This window comes from Perognathus longimembris, chromosome 28 (assembly GCF_023159225.1).
Source record: "Perognathus longimembris pacificus isolate PPM17 chromosome 28, ASM2315922v1, whole genome shotgun sequence".
NCBI lineage: Eukaryota > Metazoa > Chordata > Mammalia > Rodentia > Heteromyidae > Perognathus > Perognathus longimembris.
In genome coordinates, this window is record NC_063188.1 from 87,932,302 (window position 1) to 87,955,529 (window position 23,228).

Sequence of the window (23,228 nt, forward strand, 5' to 3'; positions counted from 1 at the left end):
GCACTCTTTTGTTTTTGTCATTGTCTTACATTTTGAACATGAAAATATGTACTGAAAGCCAGTATTTGGTTCATGTCTATGTCAACACTCATCATTCTACTCTGCCTTCAATAGCAGATGGTGAACTTTACACATTTGGAGAACCTGAGCATGGGAAATTAGGTCTTCCCAGTAAGCTGGTAGCCAACCACAGATCACCTCAGCAGGTGACTGGACTCGCTGGAAGGGTGTTGCAAGTAGCCTGTGGTGGAGGGCACACTGTTGTTCTCACAGGTATGTGTAGAACATACTGTTATACAGCATACTGTTACCTTCTCTGCTTTCTGTGATAGCTAATGACATTTTTAAAAAGCTTTTTCTTTTATTGTTATAAGAACACTTACCATGAGGTGTAACATCCAAACACATTTTGAATTATACTGTAAAATATTGTTGTATGTAGGTACAATACTGTACAACAAATTCCTGAAAATTTGCGCCCACTGCACAACATTTCTCATGTCCTCAAACTCAGCTTCAGGTAATCACCATTCTATTCTCTGTGTTTGTGAGTATGACCCTTTCATATCATTCATGGACGCTGGCCTTGCATGTTTTTCCATTAAGAGTCTCACCTCTTATTCCTGTAATTAGTATATATTTTTTTCCTATGAAATAATTTCTTAAGTAGGAAAAAAGAATCATCTTTAATTTTATTTGTACTAGCGCAATTGACATTTTCATGACCTTAATATCTTTATTTTTTTATTTTTTTTTGTCCAGTCCTGGGCCTTGGACTCAGGGCCTGAGCACTGCCCCTGGCTTCTTCCCACTCAAGGCTAGCACTCTGCCACTTGAGCCACAGCGCCGCTTCTGGCCGTTTTCTGTATATGTGGTGCTGGGGAATCGAACCTAGGGCCTCGTGTATCCGAGGCAGGCACTCTTGCCGCTAAGCTATATCCCCAGCCCACCTTAATATCTTTAAATGGCAGAAAATAATGTCTGCTTCATTTTCAAAGATCATCCCTTTCTTCATACATTTATATTCCATATTTACATTTTTTTTGCCGTGGGGCTTGAACTCAGGGCCTGAGCACTGTCCCTGTCTTATTTTTGCTCAAGGCTAGCACTCTACCTAGCACTCTACCTCTTGGGCCACAGCACCACTTCTGGCTTTTTCTGTTTATGTGGTGCTGAGCAATCGAACCCAGGGCTACCTGTGCATGCTAGGCAAGCATTCTGCCGCTAAGCCACATTCCCAGCCCCCATATTTACATTATTTTAACTAAATTTTTTTAGGGAAGCTATCTCTTTCTGCTATTTTCTAATTTTGTTCATTCTTTGAAATATTTATAATATATAATGAGAATTTCTTTGTGATTTTACAATTATTACAGTAATTTATTAAAAATAGTAAGGTTTTAAGTTACAGGTAATAAAAAGTTACACTCTTAGTGTTAACATTGCTTTGGTCTTCTGAATTTTATACTTAATATAACATGTAATTTCTTTGCATATGGTACAAGGTTTTGAATAATCCAAGTAGGTGCTCTATCACTGAACTATACTCCTAGCCCAGAAGTTATGTTTTTATATAATAGATTATTAACTGCAACTAAAATTATTTTGCCAGTACAGGGGCTTGAACTCAGGGCCTGGGCACTGTCTTGAGCCACAGCACCATTCCCGGCTATTTCTATGTATGTGGTACAGAGGAATCGAACCCAGGGCTTTGTGCATGCTAGGCAAACACTCCCAACACTAGGCAAAACTCCTGGCCCAGCAATTTTTTTTGTAGAAAACACTATTCATTGTTTTATTTGTGATAGTGAAAGGAATTAGTTTACAATGAAAATTTCTATGTATTTTATATCCTGTTGTTTGCTTATAACAAAACCTTTCATGGCTGTATATGAAAGATAAAGTTAGATAGGCACGAGTGGGTCTAATCCTAGCTACTCAGGAGGCTGAGATCCGAGGATCACAGACAGTTCCAAGCCAGCCATGGAAGAAAAGTAGTGGGACTCCTATCTCTAATAAAACCACTTAGAAAAAGCCAGCAGTGGCAATGGGTCAAGTGGTAGAGTGCTAGCTTTGAGCACAAAGGAGCTCAGGGATAGCACCCATACCCCGAGTTCAAACCCCCTGACCGGCAAAACAAAACAAAACAAAAGGATAAAATTAGACTCATGATTTTTACAACCGTGTATCTCTTTAGGTTTCTCTTCAGCATTGGAAAGTTTACACATCAGTATTAATATTCTTATGTGTGGGTATTTCATGGAAGCAGTTAACCTTCATTATAAAAGTTTATGTATCACAATTCTTTTTAAACATATCACAATGACAGTGACTGCCTCTATGCAGTCCTTTACTTGTTTTTGGTCCTTTCCTTTTAGAGAAAACTGTATATACCTTTGGACTGGGACAATTTGGTCAGTTAGGCCTTGGCACTGCTCTTTTTGAAACTTCAGAACCCAAAGTTGTTGAACATATTAAGGATCAGAAAGTAACTTCTGTTTCCTGTGGAGAAAATCACACAGCTGTGATGACAGGTATGGATTAAATTTTATATTGATTTTTTATGTTATCACAAAAAAGAATACATTGAACAAATATACTTAAAGGAATTAATAATTGAGAAAAATGGATTTATTTTGATTACTAGTCCATAGTATAAAGTTATGAATGCCAAGTGCTGGTGGCTCACACCTGTAATCTTAGCTACTCAGGAGGCTGAGATGTGAAGATCTCAGTTTGAAGCCAGTGGCGCAGAAAAGTCCACGAGGCTCCTTTTTTATCATTTAATTTTTATTTTTTGCTGTCAAAGTAATGTACAGAGGGGTTAGAGTTACATAGGTAAACCAGTGGATACATTTCTTATCAAACTTGTTACCCCTTCCCTTATCCCCCCCTCCCCCGGCCAGACTCTTATCTCTAATAAACTACCCAAAAAAGCCAGAAATGGTGCTGTGGCTCAAGTGATAGAGAGCTAGCCTTGAACACAAAGAGGCTCAGGGACAGCATCCAGACCTGAGTTCAAGCCCCTGGACCGGCAAAAGCAAATTATGAACTGCTTTTTCTTACATTAATTCAGTTTGAACATGCACTTAGCACTCCAGAATCCTTGGGTTCAGTCCTCAGAATGACTTTTTTAAAGAGTCAAAGATTTATTTATTTATTTATTTATTTTGGCCAGTCCTGGGGCTTGGACTCAGGGCCTGAGCACTGTCCCTGGCTTCTTTTTGCTCAAGGCTAGCACTCTGCCACTTGAGCCACAGCGCCACTTCTGGCCGTTTTCTGTATATGTGGTGCTGGGGAATTGAACCCAGGGCCTCATGTATACGAGGCAAACACTCTTGCCACTAGGCCATATCCCCAGCCCCAAGAGTCAAAGATTTAGAACCTCAAAATAAGTCATTCGTCAAAAGTAAGATTATAGTGTACTTTGGAAGAAACCTGGAATTCTTTTGAAACTGTATGTTTGAAAGTTCTTAACTCTCTCCAAACCATATAGGGGAATCCTACACAACAGAATTTTTCCCATTCAATCTGAAAGAGCTGCAGCCAGGCTGAGGAACTTCTTTCTTTCTTTTTTGGCCAGTCCTGGGGCTTGAACTTGGTACCTGGGCACTGTTCCTGGCTTCTTTTTGCTCACGGCTAGCACTCTCCCACTTGAGTCACAGTGCTACTTCTGGCCTTTTCTGTTTATGTGGTACTGAGGACTTGAACCCAGGGCTTCATGCATGCTAGGCAAGCACTCCACAGCTAAGCCACATTCCCAGCCCAGGCTGAGGAAATTCGTGTGATACTTTTACCACCAGAAGGTAGAGGAGTTTTTTTGTTTGGTTGTTTTTGGTGTTTTTTTTTTTGAATGACTTCTTTTCTTTCCACAGTGATATAGGGTAAATCAAAGACCACTACCTGAATACATCTACTGTGACTTCCCTTTTAAAAAATGTTTTACTTACTGTTTAGGTAAAGGTGATATACTGAGCAGTCACAGTTATATAAGTCAGATAAAGAGTACTTTTGTTTTTGGTCACCACTTTGTTTTGTCACCACTTCCCTCACTCTTTTCCATATTCCCCCATCCCCATCTACAAGTTGTATAGTTCTAGTGAGTATCCCTGCTGCATTTGTTCACCCTTTGTCCCACCACTTCTTTGCTCCCCACTTGCCCTCACAAAGACAGAAAAAAGAACAATCAGGACAAAAGGAAATGAAAACAAAAACAGCAACAAAGCAAAAAACCTCTTGTTTCCATTTCCTGGAGTTCAATTTTGATAAATAGTATCTTATATGGCCAGATGCAGATATTGCCAAATTTAAAGAAACATAGGTTATATTGTTTCCCTCATTTATGGTAACTTGAATGTGCCCATAAATCTACAAATAAACACAGTAGATGGGAAAAGAAAAGAAGTACACTGGACATGATAAATTATGCAAGTCTCTTGACTTCTCTTTTATTCAGGTAAATATTTCTTTGGGCTTAATTCTCAAGCTCAGAAACTAGGTGTTGTTAATAATGTAGAATTTAAGAACATTCTTCCTTTATATATCCAGTCATTAAACAGAAGGTCCTGGATGTAAATGCTTTTGTAACAAAAGGGTTTGTAGTTTCATTACTTCTATCTAAAAATGAAGTAAGAAGTGTCAAAAAGTCAGAAATATCTAATATATTAAACTAATCCAAGTTCTTCTATTTCTACTTTTTCCCCCATTTTCAAAAAATCTCCTTTAACATGGAACTTATTGAATGCTAGCTGGTTAAAGTAGGGATAAACAAATTCAATGTATTACCAAGCAGCTCTTCCATAGAACCCTTCAGAAAGGGTGACCTAATCCATTACCAGTTATCAGTTGTGTTAACATTACATGTAATAGTACTCCTCCTTATCTCACAGGAAGTATTGATATGTATATTTACCCTTTCTGCAAGATCCTAATCACTTTATCTTGATTAGGATTTTTAGTCTACTCTAAATTGCCATGGATGTAAATAAAAGCTATTTTTTTATGGCTCATCTGATATACAGTTACATTTTAAATTAAGTTTTTTCTTGTAGTTGTGGGGCTTGAACTCAGGGCCTGGGCACTGCCTCTGACTAGCTTTCTGCCGGATGCTGGTGGTTCACACTTGTAATCCTAGCTACTCAGGAGGCTGATATCTGAGGATCACAGTTCAAAGCCAGCCCAGACAGGAAAGTCCATAACAGACTTATTGCCAATTAGCCGTCAGAAAACCAGAAGTGGTGCTATGGCTCCAAGTGCTAGAGCACTATCCTTGACCTAAAGAGCTCAGGGACAACACTCAGGCCCAGAGTCCCAGGCCTGACAAAATAAATAAATAAAAAGAGTAGCTTTCTACCACTTTGAGCCACAGCCATTTATAGTAATCTGGTAGTTAATTGGAGATAAGAGACTTTCCTGCCCAGGATGGCTTTAAACCACAGATCCTCAGATCTCAGCCTCTTGAGTAGTCAGGATTACAGACATGAGCCACTAGCACCTGGCTTTAGTTAGTTTTAATCTTCTGATGAAAAGAAAGCATAAAAAATTGCCTTTTTGCCCTTTCATCTTGTCTAGAGAACAAGTGTTAAAGGTGCTTTTTTCCTCTTGTACCATTGAGAGGTGAAATAAGTAAATTCTCATCAGCTTCTTATTATAGCTGGCTCATTTTTTCCTGCCAGTCCTGGGACTTGAACTCAGGGCCTGAGCACTGTCTCTGAATACTTTTTCTTCAAGGCTAATGCCATAGTACTTGAACCACAGCTGTACTTCTGGCTTTTGGTAGTTAATTAGAGGTACGATCCTCAGGGGCTTTCATGTCTAAGAGCTGGCTTCGAACCTCAATCCTTAGCTCTTAACTTCCTGAGTGGCTAGGGTTACATACATGAGCCACTAGCACCCACTGGTAGCTCTTTGTTTTGTTTTTTTCCTGTCCTGGGGCTTGAACTTGGGGCTTGAACCCTGTCCCTGGGCCTCTTTGTGCTCAAGGTTAGCACTCTACCACTCAAGTCACAGCACCACTTCTGGCTTTTTCTGAGTAGTTTATTGGAGGTAAGAGTCTCACAGACTTTTCTGCCTGGGCTGGCTTTGAACTGAGTTCCTCAGATCTCAGCCTCCTAGCTAAGATTACAGGTTTGCCATGAGTCACCAGTGCCCAGTGTGGCTCATATTGTTAAAAGCTGTCTGTGGCTTTCCTTCGGAGCATCCACTAGATTCTTGGCTTATGTATATCATGTGTTGAGTGCAATCGTGAATGGACAGTGGCCTTTGGTTTTATTTTCTACTTCCTAATGTTCATCCAAGATTTCCAGAGTGTCACTCTCAGAATATCCACAGAAATCAATGGTGATATTTGAGGAAAGGAGAATGTATCTAGAAGTTTCTAGAAGTGATCCAGAGGACCACAGGGTTTTGATGTTGCCCTGATCAGCATGCGTCTGTGGCACATCCGGAACTTGAATATCATTAAGAATTCCTAGTAGTTGTACTATTTACAAAGTTCAGTTGTTTGGGCTTCATGATTTTATGACAAGTCTCTTCTGGACAATTAACACAGAAATTGTTAACATGGGCTAAACCAGATGGTTAACCAGTCTTGGGCAAAATGAAAAGGCCAAAACCTCACTCCAGACAAACATATCGTGCTGATTTTGTGCACCTTCTACAGATGGTCTTATCCACATTTTTGGTATTATTTTTCATTTCTGTGAACTTGCATTTCCTTGGACCCCATGGCGGAAAGAGTAAAATAAAATGGAATATTTCTTTATTTTAGTTTAAATAAAGGCTGTCTGTGGATAAAAATCAAATCAGGCAGCTTAGATCAGAGTATCATTCAAATAAAAGAAAAATAAAATTTGAAAAGTAGAACTTAAAAAAGTCTTTTTGAACCAGGGATGAGATAACAAACAGTACAAGAAATGTATCCAATGCCTAAGGCATGAAACTGTAACCTCCCTGTAATTCAGTTTGATAATAAAAACAATAACTTTGAAGCAAAAAAAAAGCCTTTTTGGATAAAGGAATCAGGATCAGGCTGGGAATGTGTTTTAGTGGTATAGTGATTGCCTAGCATACATGAAGCTCTGGGTTTGATTCGTCAGTACCACATACACAGAAAAAACTATCAGTGGCACTGTGGCTCAAGTGGTAGAGTGCTAGCCTTGAGCAAAAAAGAAGCTCAGGGACAGTACCCAAGCCCTGAGTTCATGTTCAATGATGGGCAAAAGAAAAAAGAAGAAATCAAGATCCAACAAAAGAGGAGCAAGGGATAAAAGTAATAAGGGATATGTTTAAAAACAAATATCTAATAGTAAAAAATATAAGAATCAAAAATTGTAAACACTAGTTATCACTTCCTTTACATGGAATCTGTTCCCCCACCATTTTGGTCCAGGGGCTTGAACTCTGGGTCTGGGCACTGTCCCTCAAATTTTGTGCTCAAGGCTAGCAATCTCCCACTCGATCCACAGCTCCATTTCTAGCTTTTTGATTCTTAATTGGAGATGAGTCTCATGAACTTTCCTGCCCAGGCTGGCTTCAAACCATGATCCTCAGATCTCGGCCTCCTGAGTAGCTAGGATTACAGGCATGAGCCACTGGAGCCTGGCTGTTTTTATAAATCTTTTTTTTTTTTTTTTTTGCCAGTCCTGGGGCTTTAACTCAGAGCCTGGGTACTGTCCCTGATTTTCTTTTGCTCAAGGCTAACACTCTACCACTTGAGCCACAGTGTCACTTATGACTTTTTCTGTTTATATGGTACTGAGGAATTGAACCCAGAGCTTCATGCATGCTAAGCAAGCACTCTACCACTGAGTCACATTCCCAGTTCACAAATCAGTTTTTTTAACTGACAAGTTAAAACTGAATTGTATTTCTAATCAATTTTCCCAATCCTAGGATTTTATTATTATTATTATTTTATTTTTATTATTATTATTATTATTTGCCATTCCTGGGCCTTGGGCTCAGGGCCTGAGCACTGTCCCTGGCTTCCTTTTGCTCAAGGCTAGCACTCTGCCACTTGAGCCACAGCGCCACTTCTGGCTGTTTTCCATATATGTGGTACTGGGGAATTGAACCCAGGGCTTCATGTATATGAGGCAAGCTCTCTTGCCACTAGGCCATATTCCCAGGCTGGATTTTATTAATGTTTAATCATTTTTGCTTCCTATACCGGAAGTCCCTAAATAGAATTCAGTTATTTCTCAGCATGATAACCATAGTGGTCTCAGTGTCTTTAAGGTAGATTTAAAAATTTTGTTATCTGAACAAATTGAACCCTTTGTGATATGGTTTTATCACTCTTCTTGAGATTCATACTACCCCCCTCCTTTGTACCCTGGGCTCATGGGTTGCATTTTCACTTCTTTTCTGATTTATGTTTTCTTGATTCAGTTCCGGGAGGGGCTACCTGGAAGATTCCTCATTCCATTCTTACAGTTAAACTCTAATTATCCTTTAACTTTCAATCAAATGCCTCTCCTAATTACCAGTCTGCCCTGTTTACCCATGACTTCTGTTTCAATCCACATAGCACACTTGAGATGTAGGGATGATGGGGGAGTATGAACGGATGAGGAACCATTTAGAATAGGTGCTATGGCATCACACAGAATGGTTTATTAGAAAATTAGCAACATTATTCATCATGTGCCTAACTGTAAAGGAGACCACGATATTTGTATGGAGACTCGTCAGTATGGTTAGTTGGCTCATAACATTTCCTTAGGCAGAAATTTGTGGAATGAATTTAAGAACTGAATGATTAAAAGACACACATTTAACTAAATCAGTGGTTCTCTACCTGAGCCAGATTTATTCTTCCAGAAGACACATGGTACCTGTAGACATTTTTGTGCCATCACAGCTGCAGAGAGGCATTGTTCTACTGGCATATAAGAGGATAAAGGCCAAGGATGCTGCTAAATATCCTACAATGTACAGGACAGACCCACACAACCCAAATGTCAGTAGTGCCAATGTTAAGAAACTTGGATTTGTCAATGATCTGAGGAGCAAAGAAAACAGATAGTATTGAGGTAGAGGTCAGAATACAATAATCTCCTTTTCCTCGAGAAATGTGTATTTTAGATAGATGATGTTTATCTATCATATATATACATGCATCATCTATCTGTTTTAGGTAGATGGCATATATGACAAGATTCAACACTGTACTGCTGTTCCACACAACTTCTATTACAAGAACTCACCTTCACAAACCACCAAGGTTTAGTGATTTATGCTGAGTTTTCATTATGTAATAGTACTTGTAGAAATACAGAGACTATAGAGAGTGTGGGAAGATCAATGGACCAGATTAAATTTAATGGAGAATTTCGTGGGAATATTATAATTGCAGTGTAAATTAGTATATTTGACTATTTACAAATAGAGCTATAAAAGTAGTACTTTTGTAATTTTCTTCCTTTTGTTTGCATTTTAGACATAGGTCTTATGTTTACTTTTGGAGATGGTCGCCATGGAAAATTAGGACTTGGATTGGAGAATTTTACCAACCAATTCCTTCCCACTTTATGTTCTAATTTTTTGAGATTCGTAGTTCAACAGGTAAGGGTATCACATGTGTTGTTTTATATTTTCATACTCCTAGATTAGAGTGTTTTAGTATTTTATAGAAAATGAATGTAGGGCTGGGGATATAGCCTAGTGGCAAGAGTGCCTGCCTCGGATACACGAGGCCCTAGGTTCGATTCCCCAGCACCACATATACAGAAAACGGCCAGAAGCGGCGCTGTGGCTCAGGTGGCAGAGTGCTAGCCTTGAGCGGGAAGAAGCCAGGGACAGTGCTCAGGCCCTGAGTCCAAGGCCCAGGACTGGCCAAAAAAAAAAAAAAAAAAAGAAAATGAATGTATTTTATTATTACTAAGTATATTGTTAATTATTATTGCAAATATATTTTCGAGAAAGAGTGTAATGGATACAGCTTATAAATATAACTAATTTCTTAAAAAGCAAATGTTGAGTATTATGTCCCTGGAAATCTGTACCTTTCCTAATTTCTCCCATTAGCTCTTGTCTTTTAGGAATATGAAGTATTCAGTGAAGGAAAAAATGACTAAGTCTTTACTGATTGGACATAGTCTTAATGAAGATGATAATTTTCAAAAGATATACAAAAATTTAGATACATTTTAAATTTGAAAACACTATAAAGGAAGAGGCAGAGTACACTATTCTTCCTATACCACTAGATAGAACACTGTAAAGTGACTGTCATCTGTATGTGAAAAATACTACAGTATTTTTATAACTCTTTTTTTTTCCAGTCCTGGGGCTTGAACTCAGGGCCTGAGCACTGTTTCTGGCCTCTTTTTGCTCAAGGCTAGCACTCTACCACTTGTGCCACAGCGCCACTTCTGGATATATACATATATATATACATATATATATGTATATATGGTACTGAGAAATCAAACCCAGGGCTTCATGCATGCTAGGCAAGCACTCTATCACTAGGCCACATTCCCAGTGCCTTTGTAACTCTTTTCTTTAAGATTACTACTTTTCAAAATTCTTTGAGGGGTGGGAATGTGGCCTACTGGTAGAATGCTTGCCTAGCATGCATGAAGCCCTGGGTTTGAATCCTCAGTAACATATAAACAGAAAAATCCAGAAGTGGCTCTGTGGCTCAAGCAAAAGAAGCTCAAGGACAGCACCCAGGCTCTGAGTTCAAGCCCCATGACTGGCAAAAAAAAATCTTGAATATTTTTTGTTGTTGTTCCATCATTATGCATGGTTACTTTTCCTGTAAGTACTTGTAAGCATTAAACTTAGAAAATGTTCATGGGAAGTAAAAGGTTTGGAGGCCTAATTATCTGAAAAGACTGGTTTATTCAAGGAAATTTTTCTTTCTTTTTTTTGCCATCCCTGAGACTTGATCTCAGGGCCTAGGCACTGTCCCTGAGCTTCTTTTGCTCAAGGCTAGCACTCTATCACTTGAGCCACAGTGCCACTTCCAGCCATTTCTGTTTATGTGGTACTGAGGAATAAAACCCAGGGCTTCATGCATGCTGGCCAAACACTCTACCACTAAGTCACATTCCCAGCCCTTCAAGTGTTTGTGGGTTGTTTTTTTTTTTTTTTTGCCAGTCCTGGGGCTTGGACTCAGGGGCTGAGCACTGTCCCTGGCTTCTTTTTGCTCAAGGCTAGCACTCTGCCACTTGAGCTACAGCACCACATCTGGCAGTTTTCTCTATATGTGGTGCTGGGGAATTGAACCCAGGGCTTCATGTATATGAGGCAAGCACTCCTGCCACTAGGCTGTATTCCCAGTGCCAAGTGATTTTTTTCTAGCAGAACTTTTATTAAAATATTTCAGGCTTTTAGTTACTAAAATATGTTCTAAGCTGGAAGCCAGTGGCTAATGCCTGAATTACATACTTGAGGCTGAAATCTGAGAATCATGGTTCCAAGTCAACCCAGGCAGAAAAGCATGTGTGGCTCTCATCTTCAATGAACCAACAAGAAGCCAGAAGTAGAATTGTGGATCAAGTGGTAGAGCTCTAGCCTTGAGTGAAAAAACTAAGGGATCACTCCCACGTCCTGAATTCAAACACACACACACACACACACACACACACACACACACACACACACATTATATACATATATTTGTGTTTGATGCCATTGTCAATATTTTCTGTGGATTTACCTGCAGATTGCTTGTGGTGGTTGTCACATGCTAGTTTTTGCCATCCCTCGACTTGGTGTAGTAGAAGAAGTGGAATTTAATGAAATAAGTGAGCCTTTATTCCAGCCAGTTTCTTCTCTGACACCAGGGAATGCACTCCATAGAACTGTATCAGCACGTCTGCGTCGAAGAGACCAGGTACAGGTCTACTTTATATATTGGTGTAATCTAGCATTGCAGAAAAAGTGAAGAAAAAGTTATTTTCTTTTGAAATCAAAGAAAGGGCTTCTCAGATAAAATTGAAAATAAAGTGATAAGAGTTGAAGGCTTCTAAACTTTAAAAGTAAGTTTAGAGTTAAACCATTAAAGATACAAGTTAGAATATTGAAAATTTATCAAGAATAACTTTTCCTTGTAGACTGTGATGCTATGCAAATCAGCCTTTGTAGACCTTCCTTATTACCTCAGAGTGAATGCTGTATTTTTTCATTTGTACAAGCTTTTTACTATTATTGTGGTATGGACACTTAACATAAACTTAGCCATGTAAATGTATAATACAGTATTGTTATTGTAAGCATAGTGACAACTGGTCACAGAAATATGAACTTGAGTTTGAGAGAAGGGACATTCATTCTCGTTTAGAAATTCTGTCATTTAAAATTACAATTTAAATAATACTTATTTTTTAAAATGCAGAGAAGTTTATGCTGATGTTTTATACAACATCATAGCTTATTTAATCTGCTTATTTTAAAGGAGACACCAACAAATTCTTCTTCAATGCAAGCACTGCCTCCAGTAGAGGGAAATGGAAAAGGAACTGCTTATTTCTCCCCCAGTTCAGTCCCTTTCCGTTTGCCTCGGTGTAACTTCCCAGAAAAAACCACTTTTGAACCTGGAAAGCTGCTGGAGTCAGGTAATATTTGCTACTGTACTTGATTTCAAGAGAAATATCACTGTCCTTCCTATTGTTTTTCATGTGTTTTTATGATAATCTGTCCAGTTTATTAAAGTGATCAGGTTAGATCTTGCTGAGAAAATGTGTTTATATTAAAATATAAAGGATAACATATATAACTACACATAACCAGGCAGCAGTGGCTCACATTTGTAATGTGGCTCATACCGGTAATCCTAGCTATTCAGGAGGCTGAGATCTGAGGATTGTCGTTTGAAGCCATCCTGTATGACTCTAGACTAGAGGTACAGATTTGAAAGTTATGAACATACACACTGTATTTAAAATGTACAAAACTGGGTAAAATCTGTTACAGATTAGAGAAAGAAAAGTGTAGAGCCAAAGATGTAGTTCTAAATCTTCCATTTAGAGGGTGAAGGAAGAAGAGCCAATTAAAAAATTTTCAGGGGCTGGGGCTTTAGCTCAGTGGAAGAGCACCTGCCTGGTGAGCGCAAGGCCCCAAGTTCGGTCCTCAACTCTGGAAAAAAAAAATTCTTAGTCTTAACAGTTGGCGAAAAGGTGGCAGGGAATCTAGAGAACAATATCATGAATGCAAAATATTGCTCAGAGATAGGAAAAGAAGCTCAGAGAACATCCAGTGCATTTGCTATCATGGAGATGAACAGTAATGTACAATTTGAAGGAAAGATAAGAGCAGAAAACAGAGCATTAAAGTGGAGGCATGAATGACAAATGTGCAAATGAAGATGAGATAGGCTCCATAAAGGTTATTTTGCCTATTTGGTCATGACATAGCCCAGACAACTAGGTTGGCAGCTAAGAATGATCTGTGGTATGGGTGGGAAATACTGGAGCATGTTTATATGTCTGTGGAGATGAGCCAGTGGTGTCTAGGGGAGCTGGGTATCCTAGAGACAAGATACAAAGCTCTTTGAAGACAAGAGAAAGCACTCTGGTAAGAGGAAAGACATCCTCCATTTTAACAGGAAAATAAAAAATTGGGTACTAATGTAGGTAATTGTGTACATTTGTTGGTAAAAAGATATAGCACAACTGGTCTGGTGACAGCTGTTTTCTTAGTCAAGTCTGAGGCAAGACCATGCAAAATAAACCACGCTGTATTTTCCAACCTTACTTTCTGTGTGCTCTCCAATCTTTCCTTTGTAATACTTTCCACATTATTCTTCCCCAGCTGCAGTTTTTCCCACATCCTCACCTATCTTCAGAGGATCCCTGATATTTATGAAAATAAGTGTAAATTTTTCCATGTAACTACCTCTGGCTTCATGTCTTAGTAATTCTTTCTTTTAATTAACCATACAATTACAGATCAGCCTGGTATAATCTACAAGGTGAACTGCCCAGATGTAAGAATATCAAGAGGATTTGGGTCATTGGGACTTTCTTTGTTCTATACCCACCCTCCCAGTGCTTGATACCTGGGTTGTATTTATTCCAAAGTATTAATGTTTGCCTGTCCATATGAATAAAACAGTTGTTATCTAATTAGTAGCAAATTTTTCAAATAAGAAAAGATTTTAAAACATGTTATCACTGTGATTGACTCCAAACTTGACTTTGGTAAAGACTTTGGTAAAATTATACCCATGCTTTGTATTACAAAATAACTTATGTATTTTGTTGAGTTGTATTTCCCTTTTCATTTGAAGTCTGTATTTTCTTTTTATCTCTTAACAATTCAGAGTATTTCCAAGATCTAATGACCAAAGAAATTGATACAGATAATTCTCCTCCAGCAATAGAATCAGAAAGCCTTGAAGAAACTACTGATATCTTAAATCTGGTAATGATTTCCTACCTATTTTCCTATTTTTAATGAATTTAAGTTCATCATATGCTTATGTGTGTATATATGTATTTTCTGTGTTCTTTTTTTTTTGTCAGTTGTGGAGCTTGAACTCTTGGCCTGGGCTCTGCCCCTGAGCTCTTCAGCTCAAGGGTAGTGCTCTACAACTTAAGCCACAGTGCCACTTCTGGTTTTCTGGTGGTTAATTGGAGATAAGAATCTAATGTACTTTCCTGCCTGGACTGGCTTTGAACAGTGATCCTCAGATCTGTCTCATCCTCCTGAGTAGCTAGAATTACAGGTGTGAGCCACTGGCTCCTGGATGTATTTTCTACATTTTTATGTTCATAGAAAGAATTTCTTTTTAATTTTTTTTTGTCCATGGTGGGCTTGAACTCTAGGCTGGGCACTATCCTTGAGCCCTCCCCCCCCCTTTTTTTTCCAGTCCTGAGGCTTGGTAGCAGGGCCTGAGCTCTGTCCCTGGCTTCTTTTTGCTCAAGGCTCTACCACTTGAGCCACAGCGCCACTTCTGGCCATTTTCTGTATATGTAGTGCTGGGGAATTGAACCCAGGGCTTCATGTATGTGAGGCAAACACACTTGCCACTAGGCCATATTCCCAGCCCGAGCCCTCCCTTTTTGTCCTCCTTTGCCCTCCCTTCACCCCTTACCTAACAGTCCATCTTTCTCTTTTCAGGTCAGTTTCTTTTATAGTTTCTACATGTGAGTGAAAGCCTGCAATATTTTGTGTGTGTATGTGTCTGGCTTATTTTACTTAATGTCCTCCAATTCCATACATTTTCCTGAACAATGACATGACTTAGTATTTTTTGGAGAAGTAATACTCCATTGTGTACATATGTTCATTTATCTGTTGACAGACACTTAGGCTGATTCCATATCTAGCTTACTGGGAATATTGCCTCGGAATATATGGGTATGCAGGTATCTCTTTTGTATGCTGACTTCATTTCCTTCGACTATATACCAGGAGTGGTATAGCTGAGTCATATGGCAGTTCTTAGTTTTTGAAGGAATCTCATATTGTTTCCTTTACTGGCTGTACTATACATTTCTACCAGCAATCTCTAATGATTCTTTTTCCTCCACATCCTTATCAGCATTTGTTTTTCAAAAATAATAGCCATTTTGACTAGGGTGAGATGGAATATCCATGTACTTATTTACATTTTCCTTATTTCTAATATTTAGTTTTACATATATTTGTTGGCCATTTGTGGCCTTTTCTAAGAAGTGTTTGATCAGATGATTTACCCATTTTTATTACATTACTTGTGTTTGTGAAGTTTTTCAAGTTTCTAATGTATTCTGAATATAAATCTTCTGTCAGATGAATAGCTTTGCAAATATTTTTTTTTCATTCTGTAGATTGTCTCTTCATCTGCAGTGCAGAAACATTTTCATGCTATATTATCTCATTTGTCAATTTTTCCTTTATTTCTTGAACTGTTGGAGCCTTATTAGGAAATTGTTTCCTGTGCCAGTGTCATGAAGGGAATCCTTTGTGTTTTCCTATAGGAGTTTCAAAGTTTCAGTTCTTAAAAGAGCTTTGATACAAGGTGAGAAATAGGGAGGTCTAATTTTAGGGTTGTTATTTTTTTTGCCAGTCCTGGGGCTTGAACTCAGGGTCTGAGCACTGTCCCTGTCTTCTTTTTGCTCAAGGCTAGCACTCTACCACTTGAGCCACAGCACCACTTTCAGCTTTTTCTATATATGTGGTGCTGAGAAATCGAACCCAGGGCTTCATGCATGCTAGGCAAGCACTCTACTACAAAGCCACATTCCCAAACCCCTAATTTTTAGTTTTCTACATGTAAATATCCAGTTTTCTGAGCACTATTTCTTTTTGTTGTTGTTGTTTTTTGTCAGTCCTGGTGCTTGACTCAGGGCCTGAGCACTGTCCCTGGCTTCTATTTTTGCTCAAGGCTAGCACTCTACCACTTGAGCCACAGCGCCACTTCTGGCATTTTCTATATATGTAGTGCTGAGGAATCGAACCCAGGGCTTCATGTATATGAGGCGAGCACTTTACCACTAGACCATATTCCCAGCCCTCAGAGCTATTTCTTTCTTTTTTTTTTTTTAGAGCTATTTCTTGAAGAGGCTTTTCCAGTTTTGTTTTTGGTACCTTCACCAAAAATCAGTTGGCTTTAGATGTGTAGATTACAGGCATACTCAATCATGCCTGTATTACTAGACTTAGAAGAACTAACACCTGTGATTCTAAAATTATCCATAAATGAAAGAAACCCTTACAGAGTCATTCATATTAGGCATAGTAATTTTTTCAGCAGTTAACTTTCTTTCATTTCATACTTTTCTGGCCTTTAGAGTTTCTGGCTGAGAAATCTGGGGGGGGGGTTTGTTTGTTATTTTATTTTGCCAGTCCTGGGGCTTGAACTGCCTGGGCACTGTCCCTGAGCTTCTTTTTTCTTTTGCTCAAGGCTAGCACTCTACCACTTGAGCCACCGCACCACTCCCGGCTTTTTCTGTATATGTGGTCCTGTGGAATCAAACCCAAGGCTTCAATGCTTGCTAGACAAGCACTCTACTGCTAAGCCACATTCCCAGCCAAGTTGTTTTATGAGTTTATGATTCAATGTCATCTGGCATGTGTCTCTTGTAGTTTCTGTTATTTTTTTTCTCTGTTCTCTACTTTAGCAATTTAGTTGTATCATGGAGAGGTTCTTTTCTAGTGTTATCTGTTGGGGTTTTAAATGCCTCCTTTACTTGGATGTCCATTGTTGGAATACTTTCTATTATCTCACTGAGCAGATTTTGCCCTCAGCACATTTGGCAAGTATGTGGGTATTGGATATTTTATGGTGCCAAGAGATCTGTATATTCTATTCATTCTTCTTTATTTAAATTGCTGTCTTCATGTGATATCTTGGTAGAGGTGTTTTTAAGCTTCAATATTCTTTATTTTTCTTTTTTAGTCAGTCAAGAGGCTTGAACTCAGGGCTTGGGCATGTCCCTGAGCTTTTTTTCCCCTCGAGGCTAGAGCTCTACCACTTTGAGACACAACACCACTTCCACTTTTCTGGTGCAGATAAGAGTCTCATGGACTTTGTTGCCTGGGCTGGATTTGAACCGTGATCCTCAGATCTCAGCCCCCTGGGTAGCTAGGACTACATGTATATAAACTCCAATGTTCTGTCTTTTCCTTAATCTAGTTTGTTGTTGAGGTTCTCAACTGAGTTTTAGAATCCGAATTGTTGAGTTTTTTTGTTCACAGTATATTTGTTTAGCTCTTCGTTTTAGAATCTCTTTATTGAAATGCTCATTCATATCCTGCATTGCCTTCTTTAACTTGTTCAAGTATTTGTTTGTATTCTCTCAGATTTCTTTGAATTTTTAATCATTCTTTTAATTTTTTCGTGCAGCATTTCATCCACGTTGATATCTAGGGGATCTGTTAGAATTACAGTGTTTTGGAGGTGCTCATCTTGCCTTGCTTGTGTTTTCATATTTTTATATATCTGTTGAGATTTGCTGGGATGAATATTGCTTTCCCTCTTATATGATGGTTTGCTTAGTAAGAAGCATTCTCGGGCTGGGAATATGGCCTAGTGATAAAGTGCTCACCTCGTATACATGAAGTCCTGGGTTCTGTTCCTCAGCACCACATATATAGAAAAAATCTGCAAGTGGTGCTGTGGCTCAAGTGGCAGAGTGCTAGCCTTGAGCAAAAAGAAGCCAGGGACAGTGCTCAGGCCCCGAGTCCAAGCCCCAGGACTGGCAACAAAACAAAACAAATAAACAAAAAGCATTCTCCTATAATGTGCCCTGAGGTATTAGTTCATTATGCATTGAGTTTAATTTTAATTGGACTTCATAGTTTAATTTTTCTATTGCTTCTTTGGCCATTATTAGTGGACTGTGACCCAAAGTATACTGTATCATAGGCTGAGGTATCCACTTTCTCTGTAAATCTCACAACAGTGAGGTCCCTCTGGTAGTTCAGGCAGGTGTTACACAAAGAACCCTCAGTCATTATTCCTAGTGGCAGTGGTGCTTGCCTAATGACTAAAGAGTCATTTTAATCTGGAAGAGTTTCTGACACAATTTCCCTGAAAAGTCTAGGTAGTGGGAATGTAGTGCAGAGGTGAGAGGTAGATACTTCCTTTCAAAATCAGTTTTGAGAAACCAGTTGTTATGTAGATTCTCGGTCTTTTCTCTAGACTGTTTTATAAGCCAGTCAACTCATGCCAGGGCTTTCCAGATATGCTGGGTGCCAGATGCTTATTGCACGCTTTCTCTTTTATCTATTCTCCTGACTAGAGGGTATTCCCCTTTCTCCCTGTCAAGTTGTCATAGTTTCTCCTGCTCTTCCTCTTTTGTCCCAAATGCCAGATTTCTACAAGTCTTCATTCACAGTCAACAGTCTTCCAGAATAGTGGTTTATATTAATACGCACCTAACATCCTGTTGTTTATATTCTAATTAATGCAGAAGCAAGAGAGTGCCCAGTTCCTCTAAACCACTATCTTGTATCTTAAGTCTCTTCATTTTTAATCATCTTTACTGAGGTACAAGTTACAAAGAATAAAATTAATTTCTACCCTCACATCATTTGTATGGGAATTGAGAATTTTCTTCTTCTTCTTTTTTTTTTTTTGGCCAGTCCTAGAGCTTGAACTCTGGGCCTAGGCCTCTTTGTACTCAAGGTAGCACTCTACCACTTGAGCCACAGTGCCACTTCCACCTTTTGCTGACTAGTTTATTGGAGGTAAGAGTCTCACAGACTTTTCTGCCCAGGCTGGCTTTGAACCATGATCCTCATATCTCAGCCTCCTGAGTAGCTAGGATTACAGTTGTGAGCCACCAGTGCCTTACTGACTGAACTGTGTGTGTGTGTGTGTGTGTGTGTGTGTGTGTGTGTGTGTGCTCACATGCATAGATTTGGGATGTATAAATATATATACACAATCATACATAGTCTTCATTCTTTTTAGAACATATTTAATTTTTATTTCAGACACATGTGATGAACCTGAGTTCCAATGAGAAGTCACCAACGTTTTCTCCAATTCAAAAACATAAGGTATAATTTGGAAAGTTATTATTTTCATGGTGGCTAAGAACAGTTTTATTTTATTATTTTTTTTTTTTTTGCCAGTCCTGGGCCTTGGACTCAGGGCCTGAGCACTGTCCCTGGCTTCTTCCCGCTCAAGGCTAGCAGCTACTCTGCCACTTGAGCCACAGTGCCGCTTCTGGCCGTTTTCTGTATATGTGGTGCTGGAGAATCGAACCTAGGGCCTCGTGTATCCGAGGCAGGCACTCTTGCCACTAGGCTATATCCCCAGCCCTAAGAACAGTTTTAATGTTTTTTTCTTTGCAAAGTTTCTGGAAAGAACACAAGAAAGCTAAACATTCACTTATTTTAAAATTAAAAATATGGAGGAATACAATATAGATGGCCTTCATTTGGCATGTTCATTGGTATGTATTTTCTGTGATATAATAAGTGTTATACAGTCTTATTGCCTGAATTTGCTCTCTGAAGTTACTTAAGTTACTATAGAAATATTTATTTTTTTGAACTGGAGTTTGAACTCAGAACCTTGTGTTTTCTGGGCTGGCATTCTGTTACTTGATCCATGCTCTAGCTTGGCTTTTTGCTGGTTAAGAATGACGCATCATGAGCTTTCTACCTGGGGTGGCTTTGAACCATAATCTTCCAGATCACAGCCTACTGAGTAACAAGAATTATGGACATGAGCCACTGGTACAGGCTTATAATTTTACTGTCTGTCAAGGAATAGATTATACTTGTAGTGCTTATGGCTATTATCTGAGTGTGAATATAGTTGAGTATGACTTTGAGGGAGTTACTATGCTGAGTTTCTATACAATGTTTACTTCTAGCTCTAAAATTTTGCAATTTTAGAGAAAATACTAGATAATAATTTTTCCAGTATTTAGATTGGACTTTTATTTTTGAAGGACTGGACAGCATAAAAGGCACGACTAAACCATTTGGAAATGAGGCAGAGACTGTTCATAGCTGAGAAAGAGAGACTTTTAATGAGTAAGGAATAGCTAGAGGAAAACACAGACTGTGGTTTCCACAGACATGGAGAAGTAAGGCCTGCTCTGAAATTCTTTGCTTTTCTTGGCTCTAAAGGCTAGAAGGGAAATAAAGGATGAGTTTGCCATTTAGGAAAATAAAACAAAATTGTAAATTAAGGGAGGAAGGCTATATGAAATATTTAGTTTCTGATTCTGATGTCTTTGGTACATAAAAAAATCCTTAATACCAAACCCACTGAAATGCAAGACAATCTTGCTAAATTATAAAAATTTAGAATGAGTCTTCACTATTCTTATCTGTATTAGTGAGAGGCATAGTGAATAACAGCATTTCTGACTGTAGAAGAGCTTTTCTCCTTACTCAGTTATGTAAGCACGGTGAATGTTGACCATCTTAGTGTCTGTATTTCAAGCAGTCATTTTTCCTGTGTCTTTCTATCCTCTTCTGTTAGACTCTGGGCTTGGCATCTTTTGAGATGCTTTATTGTGTGCTAGGAAAAGAAATATACATCAATTTGGAAATTAGTTCTGATGGTTAGGCTTGTGTGTCTTAGGGATCTGGAAAGGACTTAACAAGTTTTACTGCTTCTTAAAGAATAGACGTAGAACAAATGAAAAAGGGAAATCTTTCCTTTTAAGCTGAAAGATATTTCATACTTCACATGTTGCTTTTACGTTTAGTCTCTACCAGGTATATTTTAGTGAGTAAAAATAAAAAAGGATTGGATGAATAAGCTATTTATTATCACACTTTGTAACTTTTCTTATTTTAATAAATTATTATGAGCACTTTCCTGGCATAATATATCTCAACTTGTAAACATTTATTTTAATTTGCCATACTCAGACCAAAATTTATCAGATATTTGAATCCATTAGCTTATAGAAGTATAGAATAGGTCAATAATTTGGCTTTGTCCTATATTGTTCCTTAGGGAATTATTTTTATATTGCTAGTATATTATTCCAATCTAAATGTTTGATTTAATAATTTTAATATAATAAGTCTTACCTCTTAAGTATTTTCTTCTTTTGTGATTTTTGCATACATTCAGATTATTTTAAAGAATATAACATAATAGGTAGAAGGAAAATGATCCAAAATTTGAAAACTCATAAAGACTTGGTTTAGAAAAGTATATTCATCATTATTTACTATGTAGATAAAAAGATTTCATCAGCAGTTTTTTTTTTTTTTTTTTTTTTTGGCCAGTCCTGGGCCTTGGACTCAGGGCCTGAGCACCATCCCTGGCTTCTTCCCGCTCAAGGCTAGCACTCTGCCACCTGAGCCACAGCACCCCTTCTGGCCGTTTTCCATATATATGGTGCTGGGGAATCGAACCCAGAGCTTCATGTGTAGGAGGCAAGCACTCTTGCCACTAGGCCATATTGCCAGCCCCTCATCAGCAGTTTTGGTTTCCATTTTCTCTTATAGAAGTAACCTAATATTTTCCCATATTTATTATTTTCACATTTTTATTTATTTCCTTTAATTTTGTAAATTTCATGAGCTCAAAACACATGAAAATTTGAAAATTAAAAATGATAAAGATGATGGCAAAACTGAGCTATCCCATATGCCAGAGTAGTGTAAAAATGTTTACAGCATCTTGCAAGATCAGTCTGAAAAGGAATCATATCTAAAGATTGAGATTGAGGAAAAACTGTAGAGAATAAATGTGATTAATGGCAAAACTAGGGCTGGGAATATGACCTAGTGATAGAGTGCTTGCCTCATATACATGAAGCCCTGGATTCGATTCCTCAGCACCACATATATAGAAAAGGCCAGAAGAGGCGCTGTGGCTCAAGTGGCAGAGTGCTAGCCTTGAGCAAACAAAGAAGCCAGGGACAGTGCTCAGGTCCTGAGTCCAAGCCCCAGGACTGGCAAAAAAAAAAAAAAAAGGCCAAACCAAGGCAGGTAATAAGAATTGAAAGTCATCCAAAGACAGATAGATATTATTAAAATTAAACATTTGGTAGACCTACATATAGCCTGGCATAAATTATCCCTAAAGAAAACAAATCTTCAATAAAATCTTTAATAAATTGGACTTTTTATTCTCCCAGTTAAGTTTATAAGTAGGTAAGATCTTAGCAGCAATTTACGTTTCTTTTATCAACTAATAGTAATATGATGATTACTTTAAAAATTTTCAGAACCAAGACACAGTTGAGAAACTGAACCAGCTTACAACCTGTATTGACAATGATGATAGTAATGGATATGAATTTGAAGAGAGGTCAAAAACAGAAGAACGTCAAGCATATAAACAACATATGGCATCAGGCATCTACATGGTGAAAGGAGCTGAAACCTTGGAAGCATTTTCAGATGACGAAGAAGAAAGTAATGGCACACATCAGGTGAGGCATCGGGCTGACATCAATGGAAAGGGTTTACAAAAAATGATGTTTAGACACAAAAATAGCAGTGGTATTGATCACCTTGATGATAAGGAAATAGACACAGACAGTGATGAAGAAATAATTTCTGTGAAGAACACTGGGCTGAAGAAAATGGCAAGTGTGAAAGATCTAAGGAAAAGGGAAAAGAAAGTGAAATTTTCACAGTATGATACATTTTTTGATGACATATCAGATAAAGATGCAAATTCTGTGTATGAAGAACGTAAAGGTTATGTTAAGGAAAATAGGATTGAACAAATGATCATTGGCAGTGAAACATATTTCCTAGAAGAGCCAAAAAGTTACATGGAGTATAAAAAACAGAGTCAGCAAGGCAAAACTAACATGTTCTTGCAATCCAAGTCAGTACATTTTAGTAGTGAA

The 23,228-nt window shown here is 38.3% G+C and overlaps 1 protein-coding gene across 3 annotated transcripts in view; it reads left to right on the top strand.

Moving 5' to 3' along the window:
* The window catches only part of Rpgr (retinitis pigmentosa GTPase regulator), a 53,254-nt gene that overhangs the window by 11,020 nt on the left and 19,006 nt on the right, over positions 1 to 23,228 (top strand). For 2 of the 3 annotated variants that reach the window (XM_048335850.1, XM_048335852.1), the window contains 8 exons: positions 115 to 273; positions 2,379 to 2,534; positions 9,443 to 9,567; positions 11,678 to 11,848; positions 12,410 to 12,569; positions 14,276 to 14,376; positions 19,381 to 19,446; positions 22,596 to 22,802. In XM_048335850.1, coding sequence (XP_048191807.1) covers positions 115 to 273; positions 2,379 to 2,534; positions 9,443 to 9,567; positions 11,678 to 11,848; positions 12,410 to 12,569; positions 14,276 to 14,376; positions 19,381 to 19,446; positions 22,596 to 22,802 — 1,145 coding nt within the window. The remainder of the gene's footprint in view (positions 1 to 114; positions 274 to 2,378; positions 2,535 to 9,442; positions 9,568 to 11,677; positions 11,849 to 12,409; positions 12,570 to 14,275; positions 14,377 to 19,380; positions 19,447 to 22,595; positions 22,803 to 23,228) is intronic. The other variant, XM_048335851.1, reaches the window with a different exon arrangement.